The sequence below is a fragment of the Gobio gobio genome (assembly GCF_949357685.1).
Source record: "Gobio gobio genome assembly, chromosome: 14".
Classification (NCBI taxonomy): domain Eukaryota; kingdom Metazoa; phylum Chordata; class Actinopteri; order Cypriniformes; family Gobionidae; genus Gobio; species Gobio gobio.
Genome location: NC_137107.1, coordinates 28,684,095 through 28,696,138, shown reverse-complemented (window position 1 = coordinate 28,696,138; position 12,044 = coordinate 28,684,095). Strand labels below are relative to the sequence as shown.

The 12,044-nt window shown below is 35.8% G+C and overlaps 1 protein-coding gene across 2 annotated transcripts in view; it reads left to right on the top strand.

Moving 5' to 3' along the window:
- The window catches only part of arhgap42a (Rho GTPase activating protein 42a), a 33,183-nt gene extending 21,524 nt beyond the window's left edge, over positions 1 to 11,659 (top strand). For both annotated transcript variants that reach the window (XM_079834943.1, XM_079834942.1), the window contains 14 exons: positions 1,970 to 2,048; positions 2,703 to 2,742; positions 2,905 to 2,967; positions 3,595 to 3,669; positions 4,094 to 4,178; positions 4,262 to 4,320; positions 4,423 to 4,528; positions 4,658 to 4,817; positions 5,827 to 6,013; positions 6,085 to 6,480; positions 8,447 to 8,603; positions 8,716 to 8,775; positions 9,768 to 9,847; positions 10,031 to 11,659. In XM_079834943.1, the coding sequence (XP_079691069.1) occupies positions 1,970 to 2,048; positions 2,703 to 2,742; positions 2,905 to 2,967; positions 3,595 to 3,669; positions 4,094 to 4,178; positions 4,262 to 4,320; positions 4,423 to 4,528; positions 4,658 to 4,817; positions 5,827 to 6,013; positions 6,085 to 6,480; positions 8,447 to 8,603; positions 8,716 to 8,775; positions 9,768 to 9,847; positions 10,031 to 10,119 (1,636 nt within the window). In that variant the 3' untranslated portion in view covers positions 10,120 to 11,659. The remainder of the gene's footprint in view (positions 1 to 1,969; positions 2,049 to 2,702; positions 2,743 to 2,904; positions 2,968 to 3,594; positions 3,670 to 4,093; positions 4,179 to 4,261; positions 4,321 to 4,422; positions 4,529 to 4,657; positions 4,818 to 5,826; positions 6,014 to 6,084; positions 6,481 to 8,446; positions 8,604 to 8,715; positions 8,776 to 9,767; positions 9,848 to 10,030) is intronic.
- Positions 11,660 to 12,044: the final 385 nt, after the last annotated feature.

Genomic DNA, 12,044 nt, shown 5'->3' with positions numbered 1-12,044 from the left:
TTCATTTTTGGGTGAACTAACCCTTTAAGCTCTTTGTGAGTTCTCAGCTGGTAAAAATACCATCATATATATATATATACATATATAGACATACACTGATCAGGCATAACATTATGAGGATTTGAGCGAGTTTGACAAGGACCAAATTGTGATGGCTAGACGACTGTGTCAGAGCATCTCCAAAACTGCAGCTCTTGTGGGGTGTTCCCGGTCTGCAGTGGTCAGTATCTATCAAAAGTGGTCCAAGGAAGGAACAGTGGTGAACCGGTGACAGGGTCATTGGCGGCCAAGGCTCATTGATGCACATGGGGAGCGGCCCTTGTGGTCCGATCAAACAGATGAGCTACTGCAGCTCATATTGCTCAAGAAGTTCATGCTGGTTTTGATAAAAAGGTGTCAGAATACACAGTGCATCGCAGTTTGTTGCGTATGGGGCTATTCCCTGGTGGCTTTGGCCTCTTTCAGCAGGATAATGCGCCCTGCCACAAAATGGTTCAGGAATGGTTTGAGGAGCACAACAACAAGTTTGTGGTTTTGACTTGGCCTCCAAATTCCCCAGAATTCAATCCAAACGAGCATCTGTGGGATGTGCTGAATAAACAAGTCCGATCCACGGAGGCCCCACCTCGCAACTTACAAGATTTAAAAGCATCTGCCGCCAACATCTAGGTGCCAGATACCACAGCACACCTTCAGGGGTCTAGTGGAATCCATGCCTCGACGGGTCAGGGCTGTTTTGTCAGAAAAAAGGGGGACCAACTGAATATTAGGACAATGAATGTCATAATGTTATGCCTGATCGGTGTACAATGAGTGCATTTAGCCCGCCACACAGTGTTGTTTTGGATGTTCGATAAGGTCAGTCGCTTAATATACATCATGAAAGCTTTTTTTGTTTTGTGTATTTAGGTTCAGTGTTATAAGTGACAGTGTGAACGCTAGGCAAACCAGGACTAAATGTTTCATTTTCTTTTTTGGTCTGAAATCCCCCCCAAAAAATCAAATAAACAAGAGAACCAAGTGTGAACACACCCTAAGTTACTTTTTTTAATGCCAACAGTTCCTTAAACATACTAAACAAAAAGTTCTATTTTTGTAATGTTTTAGGGTTTTCTTTATATCACTAATTACAAAAAAAACTTAATTTCAACTCAAAAGTCAATCAGATATGAATTCAGTGAAGCTTTTGAGTGATTCAGACTTCAAACTAGTGAATGTTCGTGTCTTTTTGACCAAAACCAAACCGAAAAAATCAGTTGAATGGTTTGTGATTCAAACGATACTTTTAGCGCTGTACGACTATAAGATGTGCAACAAACTTCTGTATACGGTAAAAAAGGTTGCATCTCTTCCGGTTCAGGTCTTTTGCATGCGTTTTGTTAATATTGAGCTGTTTTACTCAAGATACCTTCAAGATCAGCATAATCGATGTCCATCAGATATGGAGACTGATTTATAATAGTTTTTTATTTTTCCTCAGTAACATTTAGATATTTATACTGAATAAAATGTCAAAAATAACAAGAACTAGCTAGGTTAGCAGACTTAAAAGTCAATAGATGTCGGCATCAGTTAATACTGCCGTTAACACTTTCTCCGACAAGTGGATGCAATGAGACCTATTTTCCATCTGTGACGTTCAGTATAAAGCCTATAGAAAGACAAGTGTTTGACTTATTTTGAAGTACCCGGCCCTTTAATTCATTTTAATTAATTCTGTTTGCAACCTCACAACTAAAATATGATTTCTTATGCAATGTTTGAGCTGTGAATGGCAGTAAAGTAAAAAAAAAAGCTTTTTGCTATGGAAACCTCTCATTGTTTAGGCATGAGCTTGATTCAAAAGGCATGAGCATGAGCTTGATTCAAAAAAGGTAATAAATAAACCGATAAATTACGCAAAATTCTTACACCACCTCCCTCCTTACACCAAGAGTTTAGAATTAACGTCTATCAATCTGTCCCACAGGCATGGCATCATCACCCTTCAGGCTCTCTCTGAATCCAACAGAAGGCTGTGGATGGAGGCCATGGACGGAAAAGAGCCGGTAAGAGCAACCGCCCATCCCATGCTGCTCAGAACATATGACTGTTCATAGTGCAAGAACGTCATTGTAAAGATAGGCTTTTCAGGTCCTGATAAGATAACAGTCTTTTATTCTCGGTTCAACTAATGGTGTAAGTCAGGATTATCTGTTTGGCTGACCTATTACAGACGAGGAAACCCATTTAAACAGTCATTATTTTTGTACTTTAAAGAGTTTTTGTTTTTTTCTTGAGCCCAATGTATCACTGACTCCCTTTTCCCATTATAGCCACGTAATTGCTGTTATAGAGGCTCTTTGAACTCCAGGCAATGAATAGTGTACACATGGACAGGAAAAAGATGACAGCTGAGAATTTACACTTCACTAATGACTCTTTGTTTTGACTCTCATGCTGTCAGCTGTAGTTGATTGGCTTCAACTCATTTGACCCTCGTTGCACTGCTATTATTTAGCTGAGTTTGTGAATGTCTTATATACAAAGGATTATTAGTGGGTGTATGTTTAAAGTACGAAACTATAAATTGTATTTTGTATATTCAGCCTATAATTTATTTGCGTGAAGAGATATGGATTATGCAATATAATGCATTAATGTATATGCTTTAAATCACATTTATATTTAGCGTTTTATAAACACATGCTGATATCTTCTAGATTTACACCCTTCCAGCACTTCTGAGCAAGAAAGAGGAAAGTAAGTTCAACTCTTTAATTGTCATTTCGAGATGAACGGGTTCATTTGGCAGGTTGTAATATAGACTTGCATCAACATGCATGTTAATTTATAAGACAAAAATAGTTCACCTGCATATGAGGCCAAATATTTATGTTACATATAAACTCTTTGTGTCCACAGCATTCCTAAATGAAGCAGGCTTTAATTTTGTAAGGAAATGCATAGAGCTTGTGGAAACAAGAGGTGAGTCTCTGCTTCCTTTTCACTTTAAGTTTTGCATTACATATATTATGACATGCATTATATACATTTATGTGCATGTATGTACAGTACCGTTCAAAATGTTTTGTCCGTAAGATTTCTTTTTTTTAAAGAAATTAATACTTTTGTTCAGCAAGGATGCATTAAAATGATCAAAAGAGACTTTTACATTTTTACAAAAACAGTTATATTTAAAATAAATGCTGTTTTTTTATTTTCTATTAATCACTAATAATTGCTGATTGAAAATTCAGCGTTACCAGTTATAAATATTAAATATTATTATTATATATTAAAATAGATTGTTTTTAAACTGTAATAATATTTCGCAATATTGCTGTTTTTACTGTATTTTTGGTCAAAGAAATGCAGCCTTGAAGAGCATAAGAGACTTTACCAAAAATCTCACTGACCTCAAACTTTTTAATGATTCTGCATGTCTAAACAAAAATATGACTTTCATGGCTTCAGTTAAATTGGATCAGGTTAATTCAGTAATGATAATTAATTTATTTAACTTAAGTTTATTCTGATTAACTTACAGAATAACTTTTTCGTTGCTTTGAATGGCTTATAATGCAACAATTGTCTCTTCCCTTTCATTGCTAGGCATTAACACAATGGGGCTGTACAGAATAGGTGGAGTTAACTCGAAAGTCCAGCGACTGATGACCACAGTGTTTGGTACAGTAATCCAGAAATCCAGTACAGAATGCTTTTTTTTTTGCTCACAGAAACCTGATAAATTCAAGTGGTACTCACTGCAGAGTCAAATGACATGAAGCTCCTCCTGTCTGGACGTCTAATGGGGTGGAGGGCTAGAGTTGTGGGTAGGGTTAAGAAGTGGTTGGATATTTTAGCTCTACCCATTAGGCCCAAATTACATTTGCATTTGCTCATCTGGACGTCTAGAAAGGAGGAGCTAGACATAGGCTCCACCCATTTGCTCTGCAGTGTGCAGCCTCTTGTTAAATTTACATGCAGATAATACCATTTTTATAATATTGTTTTAAAAAAATTATTGTTAGAAATACACACTATTTACAGTAACCTTAAGCAGTTTTAGAAGCCAAATTCCATTTAACATGAGTTCGTTTGACCCTTCCAGCAGCCAAAGCTCCTGCAGATATGGACCTTGACCCAGATACCTGGGATAACAAGACCATCACCAGTGGCCTGAAAAATTACCTCAGGTTTATAAATATTCGCCATAATCTTTACTTTTTGAAAATGACATGTTATCAAGGAAAATGAGGTAAGTCATTGTTTCCCACAGGTGTCTGGCAGAACCTCTCATGACCTACAGACTCCACAAAGACTTCATCATGGCAGTCAGTGAGTTCTAGCATGTTCTCTCCTCTATGAACTCCTAATCATGTCCATCTGTGAATTGTTTATTTAATGATTAGATGGCTTTGGATTGTTTTATTTTTTTAGAGTCTGATGATCAGAACTACAGGGTCTGTGCTGTTCACGCCCTCGTCCATAAGCTCCCCGACAAGAATAAAGAGATGCTGGATATTCTGATAAAACATCTACATGTGTATGTCGCTCTAGTTCTTGAACATTGAAGAAGAAACTGCATGTCTATTGGTTCATGAGTGCACTTTAAATTCCACAAGGTGGTGCTAACCGTGGTGTTTTTAAAAATAAATGTATGTTGTTTTGACAGGGTTTCCACACATAGTCAGAAGAATCTGATGACCGTGTCTAACCTGGGTGTGATTTTTGGCCCAACACTCATGCGCTCTCAGGAAGAGACAGTTGCTGCCATGATGAACATCAAATTTCAAAATATTGTTGTAGAGATCCTGATAGAAAACTATGATAAGGTGATCATTTAAACAAATATTTCTCTTTTAATAGACAGCATGCTGATGGAGGAACAAATTATTAAATGAAAGATGAGAATTGCTTATCTGACTACTAGGTTTACCCTCAAAAGGTTTTTCAACAAGGTTGCACCCATATTTAAAATTCTGGTTGATAGTTAATGTTACTGCCAATAACCAGTAAATATCCAATATTACAATTCATGTTATAGAATTGTAATTTTGGATACTTACTGGTTATTGGCAGTAACATTAACTATCAACCAGAATTTTAAATATGGGTTGCCTGAATAAACTCAAAATAAAAGGAATAATAATACAAAAATCAGTCATTTTAAATGATGTTAGTCAATTTAGGTATCACAACATCAGTAATGTAACATAATGTATGGAATGAAAAATGGATATTTATTTTCAACAATGTTAATAAATTAGTACTGTTTTTACTTTTAAGTGAGCATTAGATTACAGCAAAGGTAGAAAAAATATTAATAAAAACAATAAGTAAAATAAAATTATATTTTTTTTAAAGCAGTGAATACTTTTATTCAGCAAGGGCACATTAAATTGATAAAAAGCGACAGTAAATACACTTATAATGTTACATCATATTTCTAACAAAAATATTAAGCAGCTCTTTTCAACATAATAAGGATAAGCAATGTTTATTGAGCATAAAATCATTCGCATTCAAATCAAATGATTTCTGAAGGATCATGTAACACTGAAGACTGGAGTAAAATAATAAAAAACTGTTTTTCCATCACAGGAATAAATTACATTTTTGAAGTGTTAAAATGGTAAACTCTTATTTTAAATTGTAATAATATTTCACAATATTACTGTTTTGACTGCATTTTTATCAAATAAATGGATCTTTGATGAGAATAAGAGACTGTATATTGTACACCGCTACTTCTCCAGCATGTTTTTATTTAGTTTTGCTCATCTAATGCAGATGTTCTTTGGTTAGATCAAAACACTCTTACTATCTTTCTTTTTTTCTTAGATATTTCATCAAGCTCCAGACCCTAACGTCCCCCTGCCACAGCCTCAGCCTCACTCTCAGTCTCGTGCCAGTGCCAGTGCCAGTGCCAGTGCCAGTGCCCGGCGCAGCAAAGCCATCTGCCTGTCCTCAGGGTCCCGTAAATACAGAGGCCTGTACCCTCCCACCCTGTGCCTAGCTGATGCTGACAGTGAGTGTCCCCAAAAACAGGCATTTAGTCCATCTGTTAGAGTAGTCAATTTAACCCCTTCTCTCCATCAGGTGACACGTTCAGCAGCAGTCCGAGTAGCACTCCCATGGGCAGTATGGAGTCTCTCTCATCGCACTCTTCAGAGCAGAACAGCTGCTCTAAGACAGGCTCTCCATCACGTTCCAAACACAAGGCATCAGGAAGTCTGTGCTGGACCACTCCATCTCCCTCCTCCAATGGGCCCAAAAGCCCTGCTTGCACCGCCAGCCCAGATTCCAGCTCCAAAGAGGACGCCAACAAGACTGATGGAGAATGGGAAGAAGCACTGAGTACAAGCCCTGGAGATCGAAGCTCTCTGGCTTCAGAAATCCTCCAGAGAACCCTAGGAGAGACACTGGAGGATCATAGGGAAGAACGACATAGTTTGTCCACCTGCTCTTCTCTCACTTCACTTCACATTTCTGAGGGTAAGAAAAAATGTTGCTGCATTTTTGCACAATGTGGAGGAGAATTCACAAAATCCTGCAAATAATTCACTAACCAGGCACAATCCACTGGTTAACAGAACACTAACAGCATGTGCAAATGTACCTGTAAAATAAAGTCAGGCCACTTGGTGATAAAAATTAAGAGGGTTAGTTCTAAAATTCATAGTATTTATTCAGTACAGTCATGCATATTCATTTATTATTGAACAAACACTTTTAAAATGAATTTGGTAAGCAAATTAACGAATTATCATAAAGTTTCCTGTTTCCATACATGTACACTTCCGGTTCTCCTTTCTCAATATCCCATAATATGCATTATTCTCACTTCAAGAGTGCAAATATCTTCTTGATAAAACAGTTTCTCTACCTCCCTAGAAGTATTATTTAAAGGGATAGTTCACCCAAAAACTAAAATTTTATGTTTTTTTGCTTACCCCCAAGGCATCAAAGATGTAGGTGTCTTTGTTTCTTAAGTAGAACACAAATGAAGATTTTGAACTCCAACCGTTGCCGTCTGTCAGTCGTATAATGCATGTGAATGGGGTCTAATTCTATTCAAGTAAAAAAAACATGCACAGACAACTTCAAATTAAACCCCGCGGCTCGTGGCGACACATTTAATGATCGGTTTCTGCGAGAAACTGAGCAGTATTTATGCTATTATTTCACCTATTATCAGACGAATGTCATCAGCTCTCCAGACCCACATAACTTCCTGCGAATAAGGTCAAAATACATGCGCGTCATAGATATATACATAGATGCCTCATTAGTGCCTGCGCAGATCGGTCTAATGAGGAATCTACGTATATATTTCTTTGATCGCGCTGGTATTTTGACCTTACTCGCAGGAAGTTATGGCGGTCTGGAGAGCTGATGACATTTGTCTGAAATGAGGTGAAATAATAGCATAAATACCGTTCGGTTTCTCGCACAATCGTTTCGTGTCTTAAGACATCACTGTGTCGCCACGAGCCGCAGGGTTTAATTTGAAGTTGTCTGTGCATGTTTTTTTTACTTTAATAGAATTGGACCCCATTCACATGCATTATACGACTGACAGACGGCAACGGTTGGAGTTAAAAATCTTCATTTGTGTTCTACTGAAGAAACAAAGACACCTACATCTTGGATGCCCTGGGGGTAAGCAGAAAAACATCACATTTTCGTTTTTGGGTGAACTATCTTATCCCTTTAAGTATCATTGAGATATTCAAGTCTGTTTAGTTTTCATTACATTTTATTTATTTTAGTACATCAAGTTAAAGTATGAGCCAGATTTACTAAACAGGGCAAATTAGCGTTTCCAAAAAAGGTGCAGACGGGAGCGAAAATGTATGTACATGATCTACTGACGACACGCAAATTAAAGAACACCTATGCAGCCGGATCATTTCCATAATGACCAGCGCAGTCTACCAAGAGCAGCGCAAATTCAGCGCTTTTTTGGGGCGGTAAACAATAGGCCGCAAATACCTGTACATTGACTAGTGCACTGCAAACCTTAGTAAATCACCTTGCATGATTGATTGGAATTCTAAATTTTGCATCTGAAAGGGAAACTCCTACAAATGCATATGCACTAAGGTTTAGTCGCAATAATGTCCCTATTCACGCCGTTACAGCGCCATCTTTTCTCTGCGTGTCTTTAATAAATCCTGACAGTCATTTCATAACACCAAATGAGGGTTTGTAGCCGTTAGTAAATCTGACCCTAAATAAGAAATGTTTTAGTTTTAGTTAACTATAAAATTCTGCTCCCTAGTCTCTTTCAAGCCCTGTTGGCCTTGACTACAGACAGAAACATTGTCTGCTAGTTCCCCCCTTGCAGGATTCGGCTACAGAAAGCATTTGAAACATAAGAAAAAGAAAGAACATAAAGGATACTTTTTCTAAGACATTGATTCACACACACACACATTCGTTTCTTGGTAACGCTCAGGTTTCAGAAGTTGTCATGGCTCCATCCAGAGCCTGGTGTCACGCGGTCAGAGAGACAGTCTCAAGTCCCTCCATTTGCCTGATCTTCCTCCTAAAGAGAGTGTGAGATACAGAGCTGACTCATCAGCCAACAATGGCTACCAGAGACCGGGATCTGTGTAAGCAAAAGCCTTCTCAGTGATTTTTCTGTCATAATGTAAAATAATTTTTTACACTGATCTCAGTTTAAATCAATACTGTATCAAATTTTGCCATGCTTTTATCCCCCAGTGTGGCCTGCCGTGCAGCAATCTTTGAGAGTCCTGTGATTTCCCAACCCACAATAGGAAGGTAATAAGCCAGATTAAGTGTATTATTAAGTTTTATTTCAAATGTTGTTAGATACGTTTAATCACAATTAATCAATTTGACTGCACTAGTTACTTATTTCCAGTTCTAAACAGAATCTGCAATTTTTCAGATATAGATCAGATATCATTTATACTCTATCATATCTTATGAGGTTATTTCCAAGGTCTATTCTATGTCGTTGTCCTGTCATTTTTCCTTATACACTACTTTAAAAAAAGTTTGGGGTTGTTAAGATTTTTTTAAATGTTTTTGTATTTATTTGATCAAAAAATACAGAAAAGCAGTAATATTGTGAAATTTTATTACAATTTATAATAACGGTTTGATGTTTTATTTTTAATATATTATAAAATGTAATTTATTCTTATGATGGCAAAGCTGAATTTTCAGCATCATTACTCCAGTCTTCAGTGTCACATGATCCTTCAGAAATCATTCTAATATGCTGATTTGCTGCTTAAGAACCATTTCTTATTATCAATGTTGAAAACAGTTGTGCTGCTTAATACGTGTACATTATTATCAGGATTACTTGATAAATAGAAAGTAAATAAGTATTTATTTGAAATATAATTATTTTGTAACGTTTTAAATGTGTTTAAAAATCTTACTGACCCCAGAATGCTACTGTATATCCCCCTTTTTTTGCTGCATATCCCTAGAATTGCGATTTTGGGCTTTGTTCTGTATATTTCAGGTGTTGTGTTGTATTTTTTCCAGCCTTTTTTACTTTGCAAATAATAAAAGATGAATAAAAAATTTAGTTTTTAAAAGGCTATTGGTCACTGAAAACAATCAAATTAGTTTGTAGAACTTTTTAAATGGCATTCATTCAAATGTGTTGTAATTTGACTGAATTTCTTGATATCTTTTTGTACTAAGCCAAAGAGAGCCAAATGTTAAGTGTTGTAAATGTTGTCAGTGAGTTTCCTTAATGGTCATGTCTCTAACTCCCTCTGTTGTTTTTACAGAGAGGCTAAAGCCTTGTATTCCTGTCAAGCAGAGCACAGTCATGAACTCAGCTTTCCTCAGGGGGCGCTCTTCTCCAATGGTAATCGCACTCTCGGTTTAAAGCTGCACTTTGTGTACTGTTGCTAAGGATACAGTTTGAGCTATAAGCCTCTGCTTTACTTTTATAAGGAAACAGAAACAAATGGCTGTGTAGAATGTTGTGCACTCAGTTATGCTGCATTTAACTCTTTATTGTTATGTGTTTGTCTTAATGTCCATGCAGTGTATGCTTCAGTGGAACCTGGCTGGCTCCAAGCTACATATAATGGCAAAACTGGACTCATCCCAGAGAATTATGTGGCGTTCCACTGATGGAGCCAGAAAAGGCAAAGTCCATGGTATCCATGGTGTTCATTTTTGCAAAAAAGGGACCATTTATATGTATATTGCTTCCTTACTGTATGTAAATCGTTTTTGCATAGCATTATAACCAGATCATTAACCATCGCATTTGATAATGTTTATTTGGGATGTAAATATCATCTTTTTCTTAAATGTACAGTAGCTTTTAGGTACATGCAGTTGACTGTATTAAAACAAATTGATGTATTTATATAAGGCTCATAATGCTGATGGGCTCTAATATTTTAAAACTGTAGACATGAGCTCATAACACTCTGATCAGTGTTGCGGTACGGCTCTGAAGGAAATGTATATATAGAGGGAGAATTATACCTGTGCTATATGCATTAATTAGCGCCCATATTAAGTAGCAGAAGATACTGTATTGCCCAATATGATGTATGTGAAATTGTTAGTAGTGTTTTATTGACCCTCTTTTTAGTGATACCAAAAGATCAAGCATTTTTGGTAGATGCAGGACATCTTTCATTTCAGTAATTGTTGAATCTTTCAGGTGAAATCAATGAGTTGACTCTTATTGTTATTCAATACAATTCAAAAGGTTAGAAAATCAGTACCTCTGAATAGTTTGTTTGTTTGTTTTAAATAAGAACATTTCCATGTCCTTAACTTTTTCCCCCCTCCATATTTCAACAAAATACATCTTGAATGAACTGACTTTATGAGCCAAAAAATGTTTCTTATATACTTATTTTATTATATTAATATACCGTCATGTTTGTGTCGTTTGGCAAAACAGTTTAACAAAAATGTGTTCTTTCAATGTTTTAGCTTATACTGTTACGTGTAATATAGTGGACTTTGTTTGAAGTACAATCAAAAAAAGATAACATACTTCTGACAGTATTACATTTTGTGGAGTGCCTCAGTTATAATTTGTTAGTTTGTGCTCACAAAAAAAAATCTGTTTTTCCAATTAATGGCTCTGCTGTATTTTTATTTTACACTGGTTTAGCATTTCTATATGTTGAAATGGAAAAAACGTATTGTTGTACCGATTATAATACTGATTATTGACATCATTCACAAAGTAATTTAATGTTTGATGATTTTCTCATAAAGCATTTTAACTAATAAAATGTCATTGTTTTTGTCGTGGCAAAATTTCTACTATCGCCGCATTACTGAATAAGAGACAAAACATTGCCCAATTGTCTTTATAAAGATTTAATTTCTTGCAAGAAATGAGTCACAGTCATACAGCCATCTTCAATGTCTGCAGAGTGCACTAACTATACATAACAGCACTCAGCTTTTTATCAGTTTACCAAACAAAGTCACTCCTCCTGTAAATTTCCACACATGACAAGAAAAGCAGCACTTGCTCAAATCCCAAGTGTGCTGTTCATTTTAACTCTGATCCCTACGTTTAGGCCATCCTGACCTCTGAGCGTAGAACGTGTTCTCTATATTCTGTATATGACCTTTAACCCAGTAAGCTGGTTCTGTATGAATATATGCAAATCAATAAACATTTCATGCGCAATGTTTAATGTATAGCTATGATTAAATTTTCCCATAACAATCCCCTCTTTTTATCACATCATTGATAAACCATAATGAAAAATGTTATATATATATATATATATATATATATATATATATATATATATATATATATATATATATATATATATATATATATATATATATATATATATATATATATATATATATATATGAAAATGAATAAATGTAATAGTAAAGGTTTAAATGATTAAAACGAAAATCTAAACTGAATGAAAAATAATAATAATCCAATTCAATAATCTTTTCTCATCACACTCTTTAATTTGTAAAGGAAGAAAGAAAATATGCATAGGCTATTTTTGTGGGTAAAGCCCCCCTCTCACTGCAAACAAAAAACATGGTTA